At 40.7% G+C, this 27,614-nt stretch overlaps 1 protein-coding gene across 2 annotated transcripts in view; it reads right to left on the bottom strand.

The window, feature by feature from the left end:
* Positions 1-23,317, bottom strand: part of SNX24 (sorting nexin 24) — a 93,787-nt gene extending 70,470 nt beyond the window's left edge. For both annotated transcript variants that reach the window (XM_086629801.1, XM_086629800.1), the window contains exon 1: positions 23,258-23,317. In XM_086629801.1, the coding sequence (XP_086485927.1) occupies positions 23,258-23,317 (60 nt within the window). The remainder of the gene's footprint in view (positions 1-23,257) is intronic.
* Between the last annotated feature and the right edge of the window lie 4,297 nt (positions 23,318-27,614).

Here is a 27,614-nt window from a genome sequence, read left to right as displayed (position 1 = left end):
AACAGTTTTACCTAACTGGAACTAATCTCAGTTGCTACCATGTTAGTAACATACCATTAATTTGAGCCACTGCAGAATTTTGCTTCATGCTCACCAAATGGAGGACATGTTCAATCTTTTAAAGTTTTGATAAGCATAATAGAAGATAATAATCTAATTGAAATGGAAAGGAGAGCTAGCTTTTGTTTCAAAGACCAGTTTTGAAGAAATAAAGGCTACATACAAAACAATATACTTGGAGGCAGAGAGAATCAAGAAAAGCTGTAATTCACTTAAGCTACAATGACTTCACAGGAGATGCAGAGAACAAACATTAGAAGAAGGAAAAATGAGTAGTGTCAAGCTACACTAAAACATACTTACACTGAAGCTGAAGTAATTTTATTAACCCAACTAACATTTTTTGAAAACATGCTCATTGTTTTTTGTTACAGGATTAATAAATTTGTTATTCTATTCCAATCAAAAATATTAGTCATTTGAAGACAGTTCTGTGCTTGTAAGAGATCACTTTTTAGAATATTTAATCAAGAAAAGTATCAATTTTATAAAATAAGAATCCAAGGAAAAGATTGATACTCTTTTCCACCACTTGTTTCTCCATCATTCCCTCTCTCCTATGCTATATAACACTTAGTAAACAGACAACAATTAAGGAAAGGAAGAAACAAAGATATTGTTCATTATAAACGCACAAATTACCAATATAACTAGAATTTCAACCAATTCATTTGAAAAAGGGAGAAAGACACACACTTGTGCAGGCCTGTGGTTCTCTTGTCAGAGTGGAATGTGTGCAAAAGTGATCAGCACAAGTTTTCAAATATTGCTCATCAATCAAATTAAGCAAATCTCAGCAGGCACAGGAAAACAAGCAATGCTGCTGCCTACTGTCTTTCTATTACCTCTTTCTGCTCTCATCTGCTGTTGTACCAGTATTACAGAAATTAATCACTTTATCCTTACAGGCAGCCTCTGAAGCAAAGACTATGAGTATCACAAATATGCTCTTTGTACGTCAGTTTCACCTGACTCCACATAGTTCTCCATGCTATTCTGAAGCAAACTACCGGACCACTGTGACTTGCCTGAATCAGAAACCAAACTCTCAGGTCCTGGATCTCAGCTAGGGCACCAGACTGGAGTGGTTTTTCCTGGAAAACAGGGCTTTCTCCACGGATCAATTACACTGAAGATTCTCAGTGGCTTCAAAATACTCTGAAATAAGGCTCAAGATCCATATGTGAGCTCCTGAAGGCACAACTGCAGCACAGAATAACACATGTACAGAAACTACTGCAATAAGTGTGGAAGAGGAGAGATCACGGGAAGGACCTGAAAATAAACAGCATAGCTAGTTCCACCTAATTATGTGCAATGCATCTCTCATTAAGAATCTCACTAATAAAAGTATTACAAACAACAAATCTCAGTCTTCATCTTTAACTTGTAATTGGATAAATGCCCCACTTGAGAAAGGATTAAGATGCTTATTTCCTTTCATCTTTCTTCAACCTTACATAGAAAACATTTCAAATCTTAAACATACAGATTTTAGGGACAGGCAAGAGGGAGAGATACTTCATGACATTGCCACTACAGAAAAACTGGAAACAGACGGATCTTCTGTATTGGTTTGAAGCGACCACATTGATTACCAACTAGCTGCACATTAAGCGCCAGACTTAGAAGAGCAGGATATTATCAGCCATCAATTTCATTTAATAGATGCACATTTCAGAAGGAAAACCATGTTTAGTAGCTTTCTGGTAGACTTGTTAAAATGGCCTTAAAGTTTATTTTTTCAGTGAAATCGAAGAAAACATTACTGAAACATTTATGTCACCCATCGACCTGCCTCAACAGACTTTCCAACCTCTTTCATCGTGTTGGAATGGGCATATGGAGATATGGCAGCTCCAACCAGAACCACTTTCTTTTCAGCACACTTTGTTTTTCAGGAGACTGCGAAGACTCTTTCAAAGTCAGACCCTCCTGAAACTGTATCACTAGACATCCCATCTTTGACATATCATGCTGTGCAGTTGGCTTATGTTAACTGTTACGTATGTTTTGTACAGATACTCCCAACTCAAAGACAATAGAATATAATAATAAATAATGAGTACAATTCTTCTCTATGATTTATTATTTTCAAGTGTGCTACCATATGCAATTAAAAAAACTAATTAAAATCACTTACATGTTTCCTAAAGTCAATGCACAGAGTGACCCCTACTGGCCTGTGAGGCAACCCAGCAAAGACACAAGCCGACAAAAACGTCAGTCCAAGGAGCGAACCTGAGCTAACCTACGTGGAGAATCTTCGGATAAGGAGCACGCATACCTTATTCAACTTACAGAATGACTAATAATAATAACTCAGTAGAGGTAAAAACACTCCAGTGCTTTCTGTGGACTTTTAAACATTCATTCTTCTTGTTATTATAAATAACAAAATAACCAAGTGAATGTTTTGTAAAGAACGCTTACTGAACACCAGTATCTATAGATGAGAGCCACATTATTATGAAGAGTTTCAATTTTTTCCAAAAATTTTCTTAGAAAACACTCAGGAGAAACAAACTTTATTTACTAGATGTTTTAAATGAGAAAACTGTATACTTCCTGCACTTTCCCCATTAAACATGAACCGCAGTTATGACGATCAGCCCCAATAAATCAGACTGTTCTTGCTACTCTTTTATTTTACACATAGAAAGCAAAGCCACAGAAGTATCTAATTATTTTTCTAAATATTGTCTGCTTTACTCCACAACTAACTAATAAGCCAGGTAACTAACAATGTGCGCTGTAATACACACACTTTATCACCTAATACACTACTTTTTAAATTCAAACAATTAATGTTGTAGGAGAATCAGTTCAAGATCTTAACACTAATATGAGTATACTCATTTATTAATAAAAGAAGAGCATGGCTGTTTATTTAAAGTGCTGAATGTTTTCTTATTTTTTATAAAAACAGATATTGGACACACATACACACACTTATGTGTGAAATTAGAACCCAACTACAACCCACAACAACTAGAAAACAGCAAAGCTTATGCTAAGTGTGAATTCTAAGTGCATTTATTTGACCATTGGGCTTTTTAATAATACACATATGATCACAACATAACATGTGCAAGAGATTGACCAAACAGAACAAACATTTGCCTCTGACTTTGTTTTGGCCAAGATTAATTCCACCAATCTTGCAACAGAAAGCAGTGCTAATTCCCACTCCTGAAGGAAATCTTTGCTTATAAAGCTTAAGCAATAGAAATAGAAATCCAACCTTCTCTCTCCGCTTCAAAATCACTGCAAATTAAAAGTAATATTCTGTAGTGACTGCAAGTTTCAACTGCGTATAAACCAAGTCAGTCCAGTGTTGCTCAATATATGCTCACAGTGGGAGTTTACAAAACACATCCCCCACCTCAGCTGCTCAGGAGCTGTTGGAACTCTGAGGCAGAACCCGGACCTCAGAGCTTCTCAGTGGTCACCAGCAGACTGGCCTGCACCCTGCCTCTCACTTCTGACCACTTGTCAAAGTTGTTGATGTGAACAATTACAGCCAAAAGTTATTTTTAAAATGCATTCAACCAGTTCTAACTAAGCACACTAAATCCCTTAAGTCTTCAACAGGAGCTCAACATTTTATAGAGCTTTTATTTTTGGGAGCCATATTTAAATATTTACAATGTTACACAAAGGAGAATAAAAGAAAAACAAAACAGTGACAAGCTATAAAACATTTAAGAAGCCTGTAACTCAGCTTTCTTCTTTTCTTTCCAAAACTATACAGTGAACTGCGCTATTGTTTTCGCTGAAATACAGAGTACTACAACACCCATTGTAAAAGTAAAATTTAGGCATTACTATCCCACCCACCCAAAAAAATACAACAAAAGAACACTGAGGTTAAAAGTCAAGCACTCTAAGGTCAGGGAATTCATGAAATAATACTGTCCATGTACAACTTTGGGCTTTATGCCTCAAGAGATAATTAAAAACTTACCTCTCAAGATCTTGGCACTATTCTGTGAGCAAGCATTCTAGCATTGTTGCAGTTGGTCTTGCTCATGTTTGATCCCAGGCTTGTTAAGTGCCATCTGAACACAGAACTGAACCAAACACCACGCTGAGTGGTGCAGATGATTCACTAGAGGGAAGGGATGCCATCCAGACAGACCTTGACAGGCTTGAGGAGTGTGCCCATGTGAACCTCATGAGGTTCAACAAGGCCCAAGTGCAAGGTCCTGCAGCTGGGTTGGGTGCACCCCTGGTATCAGTACAGGCTGTGGAATGAATGGATTGAGAGCAGCCCTGCAGAGAAGGACTTGGGGATGCTGGTGGATGGAAAGCTGGACATGAGCCAGCACTGTGCACTCCCAGCCTAGAAAGCCAATTATATCCTGGGCTGCATCAAAAAAAGCATGTCTAGCACATCAAGGGAGGCGAATCTGGTCTTCTACTTCACTCCAGTGAGACCCCACCTGCAGTACTCCATTCAGCTTTGGGGTTCCCAGCACAGGAAACACATGGACCGTGGTCCCGAGAAGGGCCACGGAGATGATCAGAGAGCAGAAGCACCTCTACTATAAGGAAAGGCTGAGAAGAGTTGGGATTGTTCAGCCTGGAGAAGAGAAGGTTCCAGGAAGACCTTATAGCAGCTTTCCAGTACTTAAAAGGGGCTTATAAAAAAGATGGGGACAGACTTTTTAGCAGGGCCTGTTGTGTTAGGACAAGGGGTGACGGTTTTAAACTAAAAGAGGATAGGTACAGACTAGATACAAGGAAAAAATATTTTACAATGAGAGTGGTGAAACACTGAAACAGGTTTCCCAAAGAAGTTGTGGATATCTCATCACTTGAAGTGCTAAAAGTCACAATGGACCTAATCAGCAACCTGATCTAGTGAAAGATGACCCTTTCCATGGCAGGGGGTTGGATTACATGATTTTTAAAGGTCCCTTCCAACCCAGCCATTCTATGAAAGCGCACTTTTTATGTTTCCAAGCTGTCTACATAACAGAAGGACCCTAGTCTATTAGAAACCCCGACTCCCGCCCTGTTTTAGTAGAAAGTAACACAATAGCAAAACTATACCAAGCCAGCTTCAGTTCCAGACATACTACTACATCAGTCGGCTGCTCTGATCAAACTACAGATTTTTATTTGTATTAGTTTCAAAGGCCTGACCTCTGTTAGCAGTGCAAAGCCATGCTGTGACTGAGTGGGTGTAAGACCATATTTGGCTGACTTAGGGACTTCCACACTCAGCTCCTCTTCAGAGTATGCTCTCACGGTACCTTGTCTCTTCAAGCCCCTGCTAGTGGCCGGGCAGCCTGTGCATGCACTGAACTCTCTGGTTAAAATCACCCATGAGGCTGCGTTAGTCAGTATTCGAAGTTACACTTTCTCTCTCCAGTGCTTGGGTGATCCAGCACTGAGCCCTCCAAAAGGCTGACAGCCAACCTACATCAGCCATCAGATAGCTTAGCTGGCTACTAACTTGCCTTCCCTGGGGAAGGCTCTTCTGCAAGTCTGTTCACAATTGAAAATGGAATCATGTTTTACTATCTACAAATCAGAAATTAAGAACTCTTGTAATGCAGGAGGTAGAAATGGGTTTGTAACTGGGGACTCAGTAACTGTTGACTTGTGTTGCCTACTTATCACACTGCCCACCATAATCTCACCCTGCTACCTTAAGAAAAATAGAAATTGTTTGCCTGAGCCATGAGGAATAAAAATTTTTCACTGTAATCACATTTGCTGTTAGTGACCATGATTCTTGCATATTAAGGATTTTTAAATCAGTTAACATCAAACATCCTCCTAACGCCAAGGGCAGCAGTGAAATACGAGGGCTTTATCTTTAGAGTTCAAGACAGAGGCACATCACCATACTGCTGTACACCCAATATTTTGCACCAAGACTTCGGTTTTAAGATATTACTCTTGCAGGAGCTGCAGAAGATTCTTTATCATTTACTTGGTGTTACAGGCAAAAAGCCACATATAAACAGGAGCAATAAATGAATTACATACATCAAGAACTCTGGCTAAGAGGAGCAAGAGAGGACTATAGAGTACCAGGTGACAGAGCACTATTGTGTTGCCTTGCTCTGTCTGTGACTTCTGGCAAAGTACTTGGTTTGCGACACAATGGAGCTCATCAGTGCCCAACAGAAAGCACATGGGAGCAAGCATACAAGAACTTTATTAAGAGTTATAGAATCATAGAATGGCATAGGCTGGAAGGGACCTCAGAGATCATCTAATCCAACCTCCCTGTCATGGGCAGGGATGCCTCTCAACTAGACCAGGCTACTCAAGGCTCCGTCCAACCTGGCCTTGAACACCTCCAGGGAGGGGGCATCCGCAACTTCTCTGGGCAATTTATTCCAAAGTCTTACCACCCTCGTACTGAAGAATTTCTTCCTAAGATCCAATCTAAATCTGTTCTCCTTCAACTTAAACCCATTTCCCCTTGTCCTATCAGTGGACACTCTTGTAAAAAGTCCCTCCCCAGCCTTCCTGTAAGTTCCCTTCAGGTATTGGAAGGCAGCTATTAAGTCCCCCTGAAGTCTTCTTTTTCAAGGCTGAACAATCCCAGCTCCTGCAACCTGTCCTCGTAGCAGAGGTGCTCCAGCCCCTGGATCATCTTTGTGGCCCTCCTCTGAACACGCTCCAACAAATCTATGTCTCTCTTATGGTGGGGACACCAGAAGAGGACACAGTATTCGAGGTGGAGTCTCACAAGAGCACAGTAGAGGGGGAGAATCACCTCTCTTTACCTGCTGACCACGCTTCTCTTGATACATCCCAGGATGCGGTTGGCCTTCTGGGCCACATGAGCACACTGCTGGCTCATGTTGAGCTTCTCATCTATAAACACCCCCAAATCCTTCTCTTCAGGGCTACTCTCAACCCACTCTGTGCCCAGTTTGTACTTGTGCCTAGGATTGGCCCGACCCATCACACAATGCTTCCTGCATCAGGGCAGAGACAAGGTCTGCATTAGCAGTGGACATGTAAGAAACATCAGGAAAAAGAGATCTTTGAGCACTGAAGCACACACTGACAAGCAGCAGCTCATCTCACAAAGTTAAAAATATGTGCTTGACTAGTCACTATCCAAATGCAAGATTAGATGATAACTACAGTAAGTTCTGCAGATAAAGGTTTGTAACTTGGCAGTAATGATTGCCCTACAAATCTCCTTGAATTACTCTTAAAAAATGCAATTCTTTGATAAGCTCCTGAAAATATTTGGGAGTAAGTGGCACAAACCGCTCAGTCTTTGTTCTGTTATCTCTGTCATTAGTAAATCTGAATAGCCTTCTAGCTTTCCAAACTTGCACAGTCTACCCTCATGCCTCTGCAGATGAGACAGGATTGAGGTGGAACATGTCTGTGCTCTTCAGGTGTTAACTCTGAGAAGGACTCCTACATGGTTTTGCCCTCCTATAAAAATGTGCCTGTCTCCTTTTGTAACAGCCAGATGAGGAAAGACGGTTGGACTGGTGCTGGAGAACCAAAGCTCTGATCAGGACTCCTGTCCCTGTGCTGCTTTCTGCTTCACAGCTAAGCTACCAATCTAGCCATCTCTTGGTAAGTTACCCATCTAGCAATTTAAACATTTAGGAAGCCTTTATTTTATGGCAGATATTACACATAGGAAGAGGTGTACTGCGCTAAGAGTAGCACTGAATTTTTGCAATTTCTTCACTAGCTTATAGAGGGAGATGTTGTCCCTAAAGTTCTGCTTCTTCCTTCATTGCTATGTACCTTTTCGGTTATGGAAACAGATATAATTCTGAGGTACTAAACAAGATACACACTTAAGACAAATGTTTTACTGAATAATACTACCAGTGTTTAAAAAAAGAAAAAAACATCTGATATGACAAGTCTGCTCCAAGAACTGCTGTCAGCTCAAAATTTGAAGTTGGGAGCAGAAAAGAATGATTATTACCTACCAGGAAGACCTTGCAAAGGCTCTCTTGAGCAAATTAACAAATGGTGTTTCTTCTCCTGCATGGAGAGAGAGAGGGGGAGAGGGGGACAAAGAGATGGACAAAGAGATGGACAAAGAGATGGACAAAGAGATGGACAAAGAGATGGACAAAGAGATGGACAAAGAGATGGACAAAGAGATGGACAAAGAGATGGACAAAGAGATGGACAAAGAGATGGACAAAGAGATGGACAAAGAGATGGACAAAGAGATGGACAAAGAGATGGACAAAGAGATGGACAAAGAGATGGACAAAGAGATGGACAAAGAGATGGACAAAGAGATGGACAAAGAGATGGACAAAGAGATGGACAAAGAGATGGACAAAGAGATGGACAAAGAGATGGACAAAGAGATGGTTTGTTTCAGCAACTGTTCCACTATTAGATGCTCCTAGTATTCTCAGGAGAAGAGAGCAGAGATACTTTGGGTGAACCCTCAAGAGTTTTAGAAAGCCACAGAATTTGTAAGTGGTAAGAGTTTAGGGGATAGACACAGGTAAAATTTTGAAATAATGCAAAGGACAGTTGCTGAGTCTCAAGGGAGGCTCACCAAAAGAAGCTTGAGGAAGACTTTGCTGAGAGATGGCCAGCTAGGCTTCAGAATGTCCACAAAATTTGCTTACTTGGGTTTTCTGCATATTATCTCCCAGTACTGAGTTCTATTCTGGCTCTGTATTTCTGGGAGTTATCTGGCTCACCCTGCTGCCTCCAGGCAGGACTAACTATACCTCTTACTCCTGACAGAAACACCTAAGCCTTGCACAGCCAGAGTTTCCATACCCTACTCCTGAAGGGTGTTCTGGTGCTGCAGTATCTTTACTATTCAGCACCGTTTCGCAATTAGTCTTTCTTACTTCTGGTGGATAAGGCAGGAACTTGCACAGCATAGGACCCCAGTACCTCCAATCCACAGGCTGATCACCTCCTTTGTTTTTTTCAACAGCCTTTGATGTTACTGAGGATTGTTATGAAGTTCCTGCTCAGTATTTTCTTTCTTTCATTTCATTCTTCACATTGATCAGAGATCCAGAAAGCAGTGTTACACGTTGTATTTCCTCCTACAAGGCTTTCTCTTGTGGACACTCCTTCCCATACACTCATGTGTTTCTCTTAGAATGCAGTACCTAAATTGGACATGGTACTTTGTGCTTAATATACATTCCTCATCATTGACCTCTGTTTTACATTCATCTTTTGAAACCTCAACATGCATTTGCTTTTTCTGCAACAGCATGACATCAGTGACACGGCCATCCTGCAATGCACGATAAGCCCCAGATCCTTTCAGAAATATCTACTACCTAATCTGTTGAATCTTACTCCGTGCTACTGATTATTTTTGATAAATACAGCACTTGGCACCAGGTCCTATTGAATTAGCACCCCTTCTTCCCTTCTTAAACAATCTTTTCAGTTCACCAAAATTATTTTTAATTCTACTCTTGTTCTCCAGTATATTCACAGTCACTTGCACCTTGATGTTGATGGCAAATTTAAATAAGGACACTCTTATTCTATCACCCAGGTCATTAAAACATCAACTCATACAGGACCTCAAACAGACCACTCTGCAATAATATCCAATAAATCCTTCCATTGTAGACATATGCATGCGCTTCTGTGTATGTACATATGTACAAACACACACACGTGTGCAGGCACATCTACGTTCTATTTGAACCCAAGATTACACTGACCATAGTACCTTGTTGGTTTTGATGTTTGCTTAGTGGCAACTGATTTAGACTGCCTTCAGTACAAATGGAACTTTTGTTAACAGCATGTTCATTGGATTGAACTAACTTCAACCAACCACGTTTTTTAACTAGGAAATAAGGCAGAGCTGTTCTACTGATGCACAAATAACATACACATAAGCTAGCACATCACAAAAGCCTCCATGTTTTAAGAAATCATCCTACAAAAAAACTAAGAAATAAAAGCAAAACATACTTTCAAAAGTTGGTCTACATCAAGCTTAAAAAGAAACTTTCCTTCTTTCTTTTTATGTACAATATTGAAGAGCAAGTTCTGATCCTAACCCAGAATTTCTCTGAGAAAACGTATAACACAACAGTATTTTTACGAATATATTTAGAACAGAAAAGGAAAAAATGCAGGCTCATTTTAAAATTTTGCTTAGCTGTGCAAAACTGCGAAGCAAATGTGGAAGCTATAGCAAGAAAGAAAGCAGCAGACTTGCACAGACTTGCTAGCGGGGTGCTCAGAGTTATACTGCTGTCAGAAATTCCCTAGGTAAAACTAAAAAGAAATAGTTTGTGCTCAAGCATTTTCATAAATTCCTCAGAGATACCATAAATATTAATAAGAACATATTTTAAAACAGCCTGTTAAATATTAAGGCATGTGCATGTATGCTATACTAATGTACAACAATTGAATGAAAATCTGCTCTTCCCACAGGATTCACTAAAATATATTTTTTTTTGGCTCTCCAGAGAAACCCTTGTTAACCCAAAGTAACATGTTCAAAATAACAAGATTCAATGATCTGGCAGTTTTTAAGAACAGATTACTGACATGGTTTTGAATGTTTCTTAGATTAAATCACTAACATTAACACCTCCACATTAATCGATTGGTGTCAGCAGAATTCTAGAGAGCTATGCTGCAGGCTCCAACACCAAAGTAGTAATCAATTAAGGAAGTCAGCTGAAAAAAATGATGCAAAGATCAAAGTTGTCAATGGCAAAATAATCTCATCTCAGTGGTGTCAAAGGAAGAGTAAAAAAATGCCACACACTTAACTTCATAAAGCAAGAACACTATTCCAAGCAAAGGATTAGTAACTCAGTAATTGTCAAATAACTACTGCAATTAAAATCTATGACAAAATTCTTCAGTAATCTATATTCTAGACCATATTTATGTAATTTTATACAAGATACATTTCAGTGTAAGTTGTACAAGCTTTTTTTTTTTTTTTTACAGCATTAAAGAACATACTTGGTAAAAAATCCAGTGATTATATTTAGAGAGTACTAAAACTCCAAACGATTAATACCGAGTTTAGCACCAAGAAAAAAAAATATTTACAGTTTAGTCCCTGGAAAGTAATTAACATTTTAGCATGTCTTATGCACTTTTCAATAGAGAGAAACAAAGACACTGATTTTTGGCTCTACCTTCTACCTGCAAAAAACTCTTAAGCACAAACAATGCTGTTTTGTCGAGCTGCCAAGTTCTTGAATCTGCTGAGTTAGCAAGGATGTCCACAGCAGGGTGTTGAGAAGGAGAGCATTAAATACCACTCAAAATAGGGTTCTCATTTCTCCATACTCTTTGTTTGGCTGTCTCCATCATGAGGGCCTTTACCATGCTACATGCCACAGAAAGCTACCTGACACAATCTGTAGTGCATTCTTTACCTTCCACAAGCAAACCATCAGAATCTATTAAAATTACTTTACGCCGATAGCACTAGAGACATGACAAATCACAGGCCAAGAGTCAGATACCAAAGAATGTGTCTCAGGGCGTTGGGGCCAGGCCCATTTGCAAGCAAATGATATTGTGTGAGGCTGGCATGCTCAGTGCATGACAAACTGATGCAATTTCAGTACTGTCGGAGAAGCTGGGTGAGATTTCTCTGATGCTGGCTACGGTTAGCGTACAGAATTGTGCAGAGTTCCCAGATTTGAATCACTCGGGGCCTGAGAGGGCTTCACTTGACAAGCCACAAATAATTACACTACACTCTTTCTATTGTACTCTATTATTTTGCCTCTTATCTCTAGGCTTTGAGCACTCATGAACAAGCAAGGTCGCTTCTATTTTGACCATGATGCAACAAAACATTGTTCTTTTGTGATATGATAAATAAAACACAGCCCTGCAGACTAAACATTTTTATCAGGTCCATTTTCCACTCTTATAAGCAACAACAACTTTGGGAGCTTGTTAGAAGAGTAGAGCTTGGAAACAACCATGCAGGCAAGTTCATGAGCTTTTCACTTAGAAGTGTGATACAGCTATCTCGTTATTGTAAAAACTCATTTGAAAAATGGGGCATTAAGTTCTTAGCCCTTAACAGATAATAGTTATATCTGTGATTACTTTAAAAAGGTTTTTACCCCCTTCCAATCAGCAATTTTTGACAATTTAGTTGGCGAGTAACAAAAAATAGTTTTGAATCTGCAGCATGTTGCCAGTTCTTTCCCAGACACCAAATACACTTCAGAACTCAAGCAACTGCATTTTCTGTATCAGTTCACAAAATGTATTATTTAAACACTTAGGCAAGTTTTGCATTAGTGGTATTATCCTGGCCACTGAATTTAAAAAAAAAACAATGACATTCATAACATTTGCACTTAAAAAAAAAAAAAAGGCAAAAGAAAAAGCAGTGGCTTTCATGTTTAAGGAACTAACTTCTAGTTATCTTTTCTTAGTCGACAGAACATTCGCCTTTCAGAAGAAATTCCCTTCCTTCTCCCATGGTCTAGTCAAAAATCAGGCTTTTAATTTAGAGTTCTGTATCACAAACCAGATGGTACTATTTTTTTTCAGCCTTAAAACTATGTTTGTAGAGGTTTTCTGAAGATGCTATTAGATTCAAACTATCTAGTAGTAAAGGAAAAATTCAAATATGAAGACTAAATGCATGTAGAGAAAAAAATATTCTACCAAGGACCTTAAAACTGTTTCTGATTCCCATTAATGTATTCTCTTTATGGTTATTTTTCAGACAATTACATAGTAGCAGGTAGGCAGCAAAAGGTAAAGAGCAAATGTTAAAGGACTTAGCTCAAAGTGCTGAACTTAAGAGTATATCCTCCTACTTGGTCTCTAATACAGGCCAACATAACGATTCTCTTATGAGAGAGGAGACAATTACTACCTTCAATAACACTCCCAACAAATTCTTACCAAGTTGTTGTAAAACACATCTAAAAATATATTTCCATCTCCCAACTGGCTCTAAGAATTTATAGCAAAACCTGGAAGCCTGACATTGTAACATTTCTGTCAAGGGAAGGTAAAACCAAAACTACCAAAGGAACAGATTTTGATATAGAGGAGAAATATAGAAAGGAAAATTTAAAAAAGCATACTCAGCTGTAGTTCAGAATCTACTTGAGCTTTGTAATCTCTGTGTCAAATTTTAAAACATGCAGAGGAAATAGTGCAAAGATTGTGCTCCTACCAATCGCACATCCATATCCACACTCTGAGCGCTCAGCAAAAGGAAAAGCCTCTGACATTTTCTATTCAATACTAAAAATAGATGTTTTCAGTATTTACTGATTTTTTTATGCTTCCTCCACTACAATGTAAACATGGAAGCTAGCTCTATGGCTTTTAGATGAAGAATGGATCTTTAATTAAAACCTACCTTTAAATGTTCTCCAATTTGCTTTTAAGAATGGAGTGTTTCAGAGTTTCGTGTGGTATATGTCATTGTGGGACATAATTTTTCTTAGAATTTGGCAGAAATCAGAAAAGCAACAGGCTAATACATTTTCTGATTCTATAATGGCATAGCATTCAACTCCAAATTTGTTTCACATTTTTTTCCTGAATATCCATTTCCTCGCACCTTTCAAGTAAATTACGTATTTTTATAACATTTCATGACATCACTATAAATCTGTTAGACCATAAATTTACTATTAAAATTATTAAATTATTAAAGTTAGATTGTAATTACCATCACAGCTTGACTGCAAGGAGGATAGATGACCAGGGAGTCCTATTCCTGGAAAGGGTTTGATTAGTAAGTAAAGAGTACGGAAGGGAATCTATATGCAAAGAAAGAGAACTCTGCAAGACCAGAAGTAAAGGCACTTAGCTGAAGTACATATGGACACTTTTCATAAAAGCAGTTTGCCATAATCAATACGAACCTGCTGCTGAACAATTGATTGTTTCACCACATAATCAAGATTCTTTGTTTTTCCTTTTGTAAAAGATGATAGGAAAGCTTTAGATTTCATTATTTTCCAATTTGGAGATGCTGCAGCACATGAATACCTTCTGCCCTGGTATAAGTAGGGAATTCATTTTTAAAAAGTGAATCCATTACAGGAGGAGACAAGGAATATAAAAAATAAAATAATGAAGATTGGTAATTCTTATATCACAGTTTTCAAGGTAGACGAGCAGGAGAAAAGACTTTCACAGAAGTTTCATACCATTTTCACTATATTAAAGAATTACATAGTCAAACAATAATAATACCAGTTTGGAAAGGCATTACTTCAAGCATCTCATGGCACAAAGAACTATTACCAACTGTAGGCAACCCTTTTCCAGAGTGATTTTTGAAACTCTATGTACACAATTCAAGAACTGTCACCTAGAGGCCCTGGTCTTAACTGAGACCCACAAACACTGTGACATACAAATAAATAAATACACTAAACGGAAGATGCAGTGGAAGTTTGGCTGTCATTTCTTATAAATTACATACTCCAGCTACACTGGTGGCAGTTACAACAGCCAAAAGCATCTTCTCAGATTGCCTATTTATACGCTTTTAGAGCTGAAGGTTGTTTCGAACAGGAGGTGGAGCTCTCACTGCACCAGCAGAGGAGGAATGAGAGGAAAGGCTTATTGAAAACTGAAAATGAAAAGCTGATACAAGCCCTCATATAATTCTTGTAAACAGGAGAAATAACGGTCGCTTACAATAAGAGCACTCAAAATGCAGTAGCTGGAAAGCCTCCACTGGCACGCTTCCAAGTACTTCCACTGCACTCAAATGTAACACTGAAATTCTACCACCAAGCGCTCTGCCACGCAAGTCTGTTTTCTCTATGTTCTCCTCACTGTCAAGGTACCAGGAAGACCTTTCTCCACCTCAGCAGTGCTGGCTCGAGACTGACTAAACTTTGTCCTCAGTGGCCTATTGAGTAAGAAACACAATTAGGTCACTCAGCTACAGTACAAAGTACCATCGATTTATTTCCTATTTCTTGTGAATTCAAAGATAATCATTATGAGAACCACTAAGATTTACATATATTCAGCCTCCCCACAAGTAATCCTTTAAATTCCTCCCTCCAAACGATTCACAAAAGAACTTAAAAAGAGGAGAGACGGCTAAGGCCAAGAAGAAAGCATTTGTGTAAATTAGCAGCACAGACAATGTTCTTCACAAAGACTGTAAAAATTAAAATCTGTAAATGGGTGGATATCTGCTGGTATTTTCTAACGGATAATTTTGAATTGTAATGGCTTGAAGAACTGTCATTTAAAGTTTCTAGTTATTCTGAAAATAAGTACCTATTATTAAAAATATAGGCTTCTAAAAATGCTCCTGCAACACTAACTTAATTAATTTAATAACCTAGTCATTGCTGTAGGTGAAAAATGTATCTTCAGCTTATTCAGGACTCACTAGTCACCTAATATAAAAACGGTATCATATACTGAAATTCCAAGATAACTTCATAAATGCCATGACAATGATGACTAATTATCAGTTAAACCTGGAATGAATTACATTAGGCATTAAAAAGTTTGAAGACCAATTAAAATGTGCATTACAGTAACAAAAATACAGAGAGACCTATAATGTCTTCCCTCACATTGCTTTTTAAAGCCCGTGAGTTCTCACTCCTGGGAAGTAAAGAATGTACATACACTTAACACTATCTTTGTTGACAAGATTTTAAAAGTACCGTGACTTGATGCTATACCGACAGAAAACACCAGCAGGAGCAATAATGCATGAATCGCTTGGATGAAATAATTCCATCAGTAGCATTGTATTGTTAACAAAGTTTTGCCACTACCGCCTCTCAAAGACTGAATGGAATTCAAATAGATATTTATTGTGATACATGTTTGAATGCTCTGCTACCCCCTATTTTTCTGAAAATGTAACTTCCTCATTAAAACCATAAATCAGTAGATCTTGGGGGAAAATTGGGTAATGGATGTTTTGCAGTTACAGTTTACTGACGGTGTCAATTTTTGGTCTTTCAGATGGTAAATTGATACAGGTAATCACGCTGCTGCTTCTTTATCCTACTGCAGAACCCTCCCCTCAGGAATACATCAAAAGTGATTTCTCGCTCAGAGAAATCGTACATGGCCCTTTCCACCAGCATTTCATGACTGTGAATCAGGGGAATTTTGAGCAATTGCACAACAATTAGAGATGATTGAAGCTATATGTCTCTGTCTAATCTGCCTACACCCCGAGGCAGATTAAACACACAAAAAAGGAAACAGCTTTTAACTGATGGTTATGTATACATTCAGTCAGTTTTTTACTTTGGTTTTATCTTTTCCAGTTTCTGCCTTAATGTGCACTGCAACATTCTCTGTGTCTTACTTCATACTCTTCAAGTTCCCGTTGCATACCAAGTGGTCAGTTTCATATCACTGATTTAAAGAATGTCAACAGGAAAACTGACTAGAGGAAAGAAATTTAATCATCACTGCTGACAAATGCACCAGTTAACAACAACAACAAAAAAGTATTTTCAATAACAGCAATCTTTGGCCTAAATTATCAGGTCTATTTCTTCCACTAATACATGCTCCTCCATTGGAAGCAAAAAAAAACAATGGTCTCACATAGCATTTTTTCTGACATTACAGATGTAATTTGGCATCTGTCAAATTATCTTTATCCTCCTCATCTTCCCACGTAAGAGAGAAAAGTATCTATGCAGACCTACTCTGACTCCCTTGTGGACATACTAGGACATCTAAAAATCCTCTATGAAAACTCTAAGACAATAAAACAGTCTAATTGATCTAACATATCTAATATTTCTGTTTAACTTCCTTGAACTTGGAGTAACTGGTCTGTCTGATTTCAACAGCACTTGTCACACAAGGTAACAACACTTGGTGAGCTTGTAGAATCCAGATTGGTAAGCAAGAAGTCTTCACACTGGCAAACTTCATCCCCCAGGCACACAGAGCCTGTTCAGACTTTCTAACAAGTTCACGCAGTCCAGAGACTCAGTGAAAGGGTTGGAGTAGTAAAACTTCAAACCATCTTTACATAAACTCATTCACATAATTACTCCCTCGATGCTTTACAACTACAGTCCTTATAAACATTCCCCTTTTATCTTTCACATTTATTACTTGCTATTGTGGCTTACTCTTAGGCTTCAAATGGAAGAACATCTAACAACTTCCCTTTTTGACTTTACGTACGTTTACTTTAACAGTAAAGAAATCTGAAATACATAAGCTATTCCAAACTTTAAGTCCTTGTCATTTTATACTTCCATAAAAAAAAGTATAGCCTAGTAATTACATCGCTTCTCCTACAGAGGTAAAGGCTTTCAAAAAACCCACACTATTTTAGGATCTTACCTGTCATACCTTACTTTGACAACATTTGCAACTCCAGGAGCAATTTGGGGAGTAATATTGGAAGTGTTAATTAAAAATGCAGTAAGCACATTTGTCAGTCAAGTATGCCCTCTGCTCTAGAACACATTTAAATGTATGTCACCTTGACCTGCAATATACCTCTGTAAAATTTTTTTTGTCAATATAAATCAAATGTACACTAATTTATTCAGGAAGTTTCCCAGCATCTGAATCAACTTTAGAAATCTAACTAGTATTTATTATTCTGTTATTGACAAAGGGAGCATATTTAAATGATAACAAGAACACATGGGTGTCATTTTGAAGTTGAATTGTTCCCTAGGGACATCCTTAGTTAGCGTCTACATTTAAAGGTCATTCACTGCCAAATTATGAACAACTGTTGCATTTATTAGCACAGGCTCAATAGTTTGGAAGCTAGTGTCATCAATTTAAACTGACAATGAAATTTAATTGTCCACTAGGAAAACAGACATTTTCCTTATTCTGTGTTTCACCATTTCATGCATACCGCAAACAGAAATGGAACAAGTGCAAGTTTATTCTGTTTTGTTTTGTTTTTCTGGAGGAGGGGGGAATGGGGTAGGAAAAGGTTTTCAAGGTTTTATATTAGAGGAAGAGTGGTTTAGTAAAGCTGAGCTCCTGAAAGAAAGACTGAAAGAAGTGAGTTTCCCATTTACTTTGTTTACAGAGCCCTACCTCAAGTGTTGCATTATAGACTTTTCCCTCACTTTCTTTCTAATCTTTTCTTTCTCTAAACTGACCATTTACTGGTCAAGACTCCACCCTTTCTGTCTCTTAATTTCTCTGTAGCTTTCCCTTTGAAGCTAGGGAGAAGTTTCTGCGGCAAGTCACTTCCACCCTCTTCCCAGAACTGCATTCTGCTTCTACAGCTAGCTAGCGGTTGATGGGTCTTCTGTGCATTCCACTTTCCCAGTGCTGCCTAGCCACACCGAGGAGCAAAAAATCTGAACGAGGTTTCAGGGAAAGCGAGCTGAAAACAAATCAGTAAGCTGGTAATGAGCTTCCTTAAAGAAAAGGACAAACATTCCTTTGTGTTGTTCCTTTTCAGGCAGTAAGAATACATAGTGGCAGCCTGAATGCATGAGAAACTGGATTCTGTTCTGCTAAAGATAAGGAACCAGAAACCCAGAAATGTCAGGAAATCGTGTTTTGCTAGCCATGCAGAGAGGAAGGAGTCTCTTTCCAGTCTCTCATTTCATGCAGGAGGTCACCACTATCACTGTTTCTAGCAAACAAACTAGGATGACCACCACCATGCTTCTCAGAACACACTTGTTCAGCCCTGTTTCTCTGCAATGGACCCTGACAGTCACAGTGCAGAAGACATCCTCTGTAACCCCCTGGTACATTACTGCTAGCATGTGAGCAATCTTCCATCTGCCCCAAACTTCGTCATTCTTTTCTGCTATTATTCACCTTTCTGATAGTTCCTTGTTTCAGCTACTCCAAGAAAACACTTCAATTTTGAGCAAGTTAGCACTTGTGGGAAAGGGAATAGTAGAATATCAACTGTGTAAAGTAGTACTCCTGCAATCATAGAATCATGGAATAGTTTGGGTTTGAAGGAACCTTTAAAGGTCCTCCAGTCCACGGCCCCTGCAATAAGCAGGGACATCTTCAACTAGATCAGGTTGCTCAGAGCCCTGTCCATCCTGACCTCAAATGTTTCTAGGGATCGGCATCCACAACCTCTCCGGGTAACCTTTTCCAGTGTTTCACCACCCTCATTGTAAAAAAATTCTTCCTTCTACCTAGTATGAACCTACCCTCTTTCAGTTTAAAACTGTCATCCCTTGTCCTAACGCAATAGGCCCTGCTAAAAAGTCTGTCCCCATCTTTCTTATAAGCCCCCTTTAAGTACTGCAAGACTACTATAAAGGTCTCACCAGAGCTTTCTCTTCTCCAGGCTGAACAACCCCAACTCTTCTCAGCCTTTCTTCATAGGAGAGGTGTTCCATGTGGCCCTCCTCTAGACCTGGTCCAATAGCTCCATGTGTTTCCTGTGCTGGGGACCCCAGAGCTGAACGCAGTACTGCAGTTGGGGGTCTCACCAGAGCACAGCCGAGGGACAGAATCACCTCTCTTGGTGTGTTGGATGTAAGCAGCCCAGGATACGATTGGCTTTCTAGGCTACAGGTGCACATTGCTGGCTCATCTTAAGCTTTCCACCTACCAGTATCCCCAAGTCTCTCTCTGCAGGGCTGCTCTCAATCCATTCATCCTCCAGCCTGTACTGATACTAGGGGTTACCGTGACTCAGATGCAGGACCTTGCACTTGGGTCTTGTTGAACCTCATGAGGTTCACATGGGCTCACTTCCCAAGCTTGTCCAGGTCCCTTTGGATGACATGCTGTCCCTCAGGCATGTCAACCACACCACTCAGCTTGGTGTTGTCTGCAAACTTGCTGAGGGTGCACTTGATCCCACTGCCTATGTCACTGATGAAGGTATCAAACAGTACTGGTCCCAATATAGCCCCCTGAGGGACACCACTCACCAATGATCTCCATCTGGACATTGAGCCATTGACCGCTAGCCTCTGGATGTGAGCATCCAACAAATTCCTCATCCACCAAACAGTCCACCCACTAAATCCATAACTCTCCAATTTAGAGAGAAGGACGTTGGGGGCAACCGTCTCAAAGGCGCTACAGAATTACAGATAGATGACATCATGAGCTCTTCCCTTGCCTACTGATGTAGTTACTTCATCATAGAAGGCCACTAGGTTGGTCAGCCAAGACTTGCCCTTGGTGAAGCCATGCTGGCTGTCTCGAATGATCTCCCTGTCCCCCATGTGCCCTACCACAGCTTCTAGAAGGATCTGTTCCATTATATTCCCAGGCACAGAGGTGAGGCTGACAGGTCACTAATTCCCAGGGTCCTTCTTTCTACCCTTTGTAACAACGGGTGTAACATTTCCCTTTTTCCAGTCACCAGGGACTTCACCTGACTGCCATGACTTCAAATATCATGGAGAGTGGCTTGGCAATTACATCAGCCAGTTCCTTCAGGACTCTGGGATACCGCTTGTCGGGTGCCATAGATTTACGTATGTTCAGGTTCCTCAGGTGGTCTTGAACCCGATCTTCTCTTACAGTGGAGGGACTTTGCTCCCCCAGTCCCTGTCTTGCAGTCCATCCACTCGAGAGGCGTGGGAAGAGACTGCCAGTGAAGACTGAGGCAAAAAAGTTGTTGAGCACCTCAGCTTTCTGCTCATTTGTTGTTACCAGTTTGCCAGTCATGTCCATTGAGGAGGTACACTGTGAACTTTATCACCATGCTGCTTTAAATGTTAGTACTATCTATAAGCTTGATGACGCAAAATAACTGAAATTGAATTACCCACACAATTTCATTGGACAAAATCACACTTCACTCAGATACACTGCGCTAGTCCAGGATTGCACCCATCGCCTTTAATTTGAAGGTTACATTTCAAAGAGATTCAGTACTTCACAGTATCACTTCCTCTGCTTATCTCAACTTTTCTAATTCATTAGATTCAGGTAGCACAGAACTGGTGAAACATCTACTTAATCACAAAGTCTTCAACACCCTGCAATCCCCATATTTTATAGCAGTATCTACCAAACCCACAGTTTGACTGTTAAGCCCCACCTAATGAGGTCCGAAAGAATGACAGCTGACGCGGTCTGGACATGGGAACATGCGCAAGCTCCAACCGTCCAAGTGAAATCACCTTTCTGATCATTGCAAAACAGTTCTTGTGTTACTGTTTTTACTTAGGTAAATATCTCTGCCTACACAATATCCTCCTAGCTAGCGCAGAGCAACGCTAAGCTCTCATTAACCTTGGTTTTGCTGGAGGAAGGCCTTATAATGTACTCATTTGCATTGGCCACGAGTTCCTATGCTTGGAACAATACTTATGCAAACTATTTAGCAATGTAACAAATTGGCAATTACATTAAAATAAGCCGTGCTCATGCATAGTCCATAAGCTCGTTAAAACATAAAGGAAATACACCGTGTTATTATCAGAACTGACTTCCATATCATCTCTCACAAGCATACCTGACCCAGAGGAACTTTAGCTATGATTTCTAATACAGTTTCATGGTCAGGGAAATCCTTGAACTGGTGCACCTGATAGCGTAAAGAATGACAATTTTTGTACGGGATGTGGTATAGAACTCCCCTCACCTGACTGAAAAGGCAAAGTAATTATGCAGGAACAACTATCAAACTCTATTGAGCTAGAGCAAGTTTCAGATGTGTGAGTTTGATTCATCACCAGTGAGTTGAGAGCAACAGTGCTGTAATAATCAACCATTTTCCCTTTCAAGATCATTTTCTTGAAAGATTTCTAGAAAGGCACAGTTTCATTTCTGATTTATTTGAAGCTTACAGAGCTTAACGTTTACAAAACTTAAAAATCCAAATCCTTTCGATAGTAGGATTCACTGATAGAATTACTATTAAAGAAATAAAAAACACACTAAAAACAAAACCTAAAAATATATATTGCTATGAAAACTCTTATTTGTGTGACAGGTACATCTTAGAAACCACTGTAACTTCAACTAATCTGTCCAACTGGGACATGTTGGGATCAGTCTGCGTTACTGTAATCACTCTCAACTGGAATGTTTTAAAAGCTGTTTCATTCCCCAAAATCACATAGACATGTTTTAGGGGACCGTGTGCATTTAAGCTCAATGAGGAGGCAGAAATACTAGTGCAGTTACACTTCTACATTAACGCATCTGAAGTGGTTTACAAGGCTTGTAAATACTTGTTAGTACTGAAGACCAAAGAATGCACAGCATTAGCATCAGGGAGATGCAAGGGAAAAATGCACTTCCTTCATGCAACTATGTCTATATGGATCAATCTCCTGGCAATTCTACAGAATTGGACTTTTTTTTTTTCCCAAGTATTTCTTAACACCTCAGTAGTACTGAACAAACACATTTAATAAAATAAGAGAGCTTTGAATATCTACCTTCAGCCAAACACCTTGGACTTTGGTCCAGAGCGTGCCCTGTGTCCACACAGGAAGATGTAGCTAAGTGTTACAGCCCAACAGCTCCATGGGATGAGAAAACCACTGAAGTCGAAAAGGACATCTGAAAATTGTTTAGACAAGCTCCTCTGCTCAAGCAGGGTCAGCTAGAGCAGGCTGACCAGGACCACATCCAGTCAGATTTTGAGAACCTCCAAGGACGGAGACTTCACCATCCTCTGAGGAACCCGTACCAGTGCTTGACCATCCTCATAGCAACAAAACGGTTGAGTCTTAGGTCCCTGTATTTTGACAAGTGCCCATTGGCACCTTTCCTGTAACCAGGCACCACTGAGAAAAGTCTGGCATTCCCTCTTCCGCATTCCCTCCCTTCCAACTGTTTGTACACACCGATGAGACTCCCTGAGCCTTCTCCAGGCTGAACAGTCTCAGCTCCCTCAGCCTCTCCTTATGCAAGAGATGCCTCAGTTCCTTCACCACGTTTGGTCCTCCACTGGGCTCACTCCAACCACTGCGCTGGGGAGCCCAGAGCCGGGCGCAGCACGCAGACGTGCCTCTCTCGGCAGGGCCGCCTCTCCCCGCCCGCTGGTCACGCTGCTTCAGCCGCGGTCGCCACCGCCACCGCTTCACAGCACGAAGCTCGCGCGGGGCAGGAGATGCCCGCGGGGCCGAGGCCACCCCTCCCGCGCCGCCGGGGTCAGGGCAGGGCAGGGCAGGGCACGGCAGGGCACGGCCGGGCAGGGCGGCCCGGGCCCGCCGCGCGGCCCCCTCAGGCCGGCACCTGCATGGCGGCCTGGCCACCGGCGCGGCCCCCACTCGCCGCCGCCACCACATCGCTCCCCCGAGGCGCGGGGGTCCCCCGCCCCGCCGCCCCTCACCGTGTAGCCCCGCTCCAGCTCGCTCTCCTCGTAGCGAAAGGAGGGGATGTACACCTCCATGGCGGGCCGGGCCGGGCCGGGCCAGGGGCGCCGGCTCCCCCTCAGGGCCGCGGGCTCCCGGCGAGCCGCGCCGCCGCAGCCATCTGCTCGCGGCACGTGACGCCGCGCACGTGACGCCGCGCGCGGCGGGGCGGGGCGCGCGGCAATGCGAGCTCCCCCCCCCCCGCCGCCCCGGCCGACGGTCCCGCGTAGGCGGGGGACGACTGTCGGGGCCGGGGAGGGGCGGGAGGCGGCGAGCAGGGCGGGGAAAAGCCGCCGCGAAGGTGCGCGAAGAAACGGTGGCGGCGGGGCGGCAGGACGAGCCCTTTCCTCGGGATAGGTACAGGGCTGCCCGCCGGCCCGCAGAGCTGCCGTGACACCGTCGCGGTACCCGGCTCTCGGGGGTGGGCTGCGAGGTGAAAGAGCGCAAGCTCCTGGGAAAACACAGAAATTTTCAAAAAGGAAGTTGGAGAGCACCTACTTTATTATGCCAGGGCAGCAGTGTTGCTTTGGAGCACAGAAAAACGGGGAGAAAAATTAACTTCCGAAGGGATGTATTTATCCAGTCCGAAATCCGCACCACGGCTCACACCACTTGCTGTGCCTGCTTGGTCAACAAACTCCCAATAGCTCCACAAATACAGTACCTTTCGTAACACCTGTTGTGAACTAATATGTGAAATTAAGGAAAAAAACAGTTCAGCGCTGACGAAAGCTGCCAGTACTGTGGCTATTCCTGAGAAGCTGCCTCCGGCTTCGTTATTTAGCAGGGCAAACCAAACAATTTCACAGAAGGGCAGATGACTTCTAGTCATCGGGGAAATGAAATAAAACTTCTTATTCCCCAGCACAAGCAGCTGCATTTACTTAATAGTAATGGGAGGCAGAAACAGAAGGTGGAATACTGGATGCGTTTAGCGTGGGATGCTGTTGCACAGGGTAACGCTCCCCCTTCACACAAAGGTGCTAACCTCAAGCTTCAAACCCTTCGAAAGCACTGCAGACAGACCACTAACTGCAGCTATGTTAGATGGCAGTACCTTAAAACTCACCTTGTAAGGTTTTATGAATGCTGACGAGTCTCAGAGGCTAAATGGTTAAGATATACAACTTCACCATTTGTCACTGACCTTTCAAATAAGAGTACCTACCATTACAACTCTGTGCATATAAGGGGTTTGATTTTCCAATAAGCAGAGTCAAGTATAAAAACATACCTCAAAAATGGAAAAAAACAAATGATTACTTTTATCTGAACTCTGTGGTTATGGCATCCCCAGTGCTTCTAAGATCAGCTTTTTTAAATGTCTTCTGAAAACTAATTTTAATTCCTTCTAGACTAGTAACATCAGGGGAAATAAACGTTACAAGCTTCTTCCCTTCATTTCTGTTTTACTGCCAGCTAAATTTAATCATATTTTGCTCTAAGCAAAGACCTGTGATTTAAAGAATAGAATACAAAATGGCTTTTGACTAAAACCAAGAGGACTAAAGCAAACCAACACTACTTCACTTTGCTAAACTAAAGCAAAGTAACAACCATACATAATAAAAAATGACCTGAAATGAAAGCAAGATAGTCATCAGGCATTCGTTTCTGCACAGTGCTGCTCCTGTGCCAGTGTCCTCAACTGCCGAGGACCAGCAGGACAGTCCCAGTGCTGCTCTGTGGCAGTAGTGACAAGAGCGAACAGTTTTCCACTCCCTGAGTGCTCTCGCTGTAGGGGCCATGTCATTGGAACACTGTGATGACTGAAGGGAGTGAGTAATGAATCCCATTTTCCCCCCAAAGCATGCTCTGATAAATTTATTATAACCATCCCAAGAAAAGGCAGGTCATACAATAAAAGTCTGATCAGCCTGGTAAATGTGGGCCTGCTAGAGAATAATTATCATGCTATCATTAGTGTTAGTTTCCGGTTATGACTGCAGTCTTTAAGCATAGTTTCTGTTCTTCCCCTACCAAAAAACAGACAATTCTAATGACACCATTTATGCCATAGTGCATTTACGCTGATGAGAAGCCAGTAGAAGAATTTCATAGGGGCACAATCTAATAACCCATTATTTGAAAAAGCTACTTTTCTCCCTAATATACAACTTATTAACAAAGAAAAGTTTGAGACATTAATCTGGTTTCAAATTCAATAGTACCTAATGGAACTTTTGACTGTGCATCAGCCAAGAGGAACAAGGAAGATTACATGGTGAGCTGAATTCAAATATGTCAATATGCTTTGGAATGTTAAATACTTAATTTGCACAATATATCATCATTAGTTAGCTAATCTTTAAAGTTACATCTAAAGAAAAAAACAGGGTTTCTCCACAAGGATGACTGACCAAGGATTGTCTGTCTGTCTCACACACTGAGGAGCAAAAATTTAAGAAACATTAATTCATAAAATGCTATCAACATGCATTGAAAACCATCCAGGATTCTTGTTTTTGAAAGCTAATTGCACAAATGATACAATGATTCCCACAAACAACAAGGCAAGGAGAGTATATTTTAAATGTAGCTTGGTTTGAACCAGTGTCAGAGGTAGTAAAATCATGCTAGTAATCTTAAAAACAAAACTGTAAAAGGGTTGAACTCTACTGGTAACAATTACATAGGCTGCCCACAAATTCATCGGTGGAGCAGGTCCCGAAAGGTCCTCTAAGAACCAACTGCTCATTGGTATTAAATGGTGGGTTTTGTTACAGGTATCAGTACCTTGGCTTGTGTTCTTAAGTTAACTTGATCTAGAATGTAAAATAAATGAATAAATATTCTCCAGTTTTAAATGTTACCTGTCATTAGACTCTAGAACCTAATCTTCCATGATGACAGAAACAATGAATCATCACTATCAGGTCCAATCAGTGAAGTATGCCATACTTCAATAATTGAGTAAGAACGTGGCATTTTCACAATCAAACTTCAGACTATCTAACAATTAAATATATTTTTGAAAACTGTCTAATGTTTAGCCTCCCCACGTGAGGAGGGGAATTAGGAAAAGGAGGGAAGATCTGTGGGTTGAAATAAGAACTATTTAACAATTGAAAGAAAATATAATGGAAAATAATAATGATGATGATGATAATATACACAGACAACTGATGTATCAGTGCAATTGCTCACCACTCTTTGACCAATATCCAGCCTGTTCCCAGCCAGTGATCCTAGAGCAGGACAACGCTGAAACCACAATCCCAGAAGAGGACGAGAAGACCTCGGGAGCAGAACAATGGTCAAGAACCTCCAGGAACGGCGACCATTGAGAGAGAGGCCATCTCTAACAAACTTTCCAATTTATAGTGAGCATGATGTTACATGTGGTATGGAATACTCATTTGCCAGTTTAGGTGCCAATCGCCCTGGCCATGTTTCCCTCAGGTTCTTGGACATCTGGGTCATTAGCAATAACAAGTTGCAAAGTCCTTGATCACTACGGATACCTGCATACCACAGCTGGCCACAAACTAAACCAAAGTGCCTTATCAACTCTGTTCTTGCAGAATCCATCGCTGCAGTTGTCTTAAAAATGCAGCTTACTTTAGAAATGCAGCTTTTCTGAACAGAAAATTGATTCTATGATTTTATCTCAGCGAAACCAGGACAGAATTAAAACAAAAAATCCCCTTTGTTGGCCACTTCCATTTTTCTTTTTTCCGAAGTTGTAACTGAGCAATTCCTCCTATGGGGAGATTCAGCATTCATCACACTAGAATGATTCATGTGAGAGAAAAAGGAATGAATGTAGACAACTCTGAAAGATCAGTTTCCACTAATCCTCACGATTCAAGGAGTTTCTGAATGGCTAGTTTCCAGAACGGAAGTAGGCAAAGAAATGCATACAAAAATTCTAATCAAAGTGATAAGTAAAGTACACATCAAAACAAGAGGCCAGATTAAAAAAAAGAGATAGTCCTTAATAAGATCACAACCTCAGTTTGCTTATCTTTCAGTTGCAACCAGAAAGACTGGTTTTAAGTAAACTTGCACCTCACCATACTCCCATAGATACTGGGCTCCTAAATAAATAGTAGTAAACTTCAACATACTTCATAAACTTTGAGTAACACAGCGTTTGCTTTCATAAGGTGTTCACATCTTCCTCACTCCTCTAAAGACTTAGCTGTGTTTTTTTTGAAGTGGCATACAGTCATTTCTAAAACATCACAAAGCACTTTCATCAGCCAGGGTGAGTACAAACAAGACCACTTGGAAAGAAGACAGGCAGAATCCTAACTCCAGAAAGGTCAGCCAGTTTTCTTCACGAGTTCACAGAACCAAATAAAAACCTCAGTACTTCTAACAGCCACTGTA

Source organism: Tauraco erythrolophus, chromosome Z, assembly GCF_009769465.1.
Source record: "Tauraco erythrolophus isolate bTauEry1 chromosome Z, bTauEry1.pri, whole genome shotgun sequence".
Lineage (NCBI taxonomy): Eukaryota > Metazoa > Chordata > Aves > Musophagiformes > Musophagidae > Tauraco > Tauraco erythrolophus.
The sequence above is the reverse complement of the archived record's forward strand: the minus strand, read 5'-3'. Positions and strand labels throughout refer to the sequence as shown.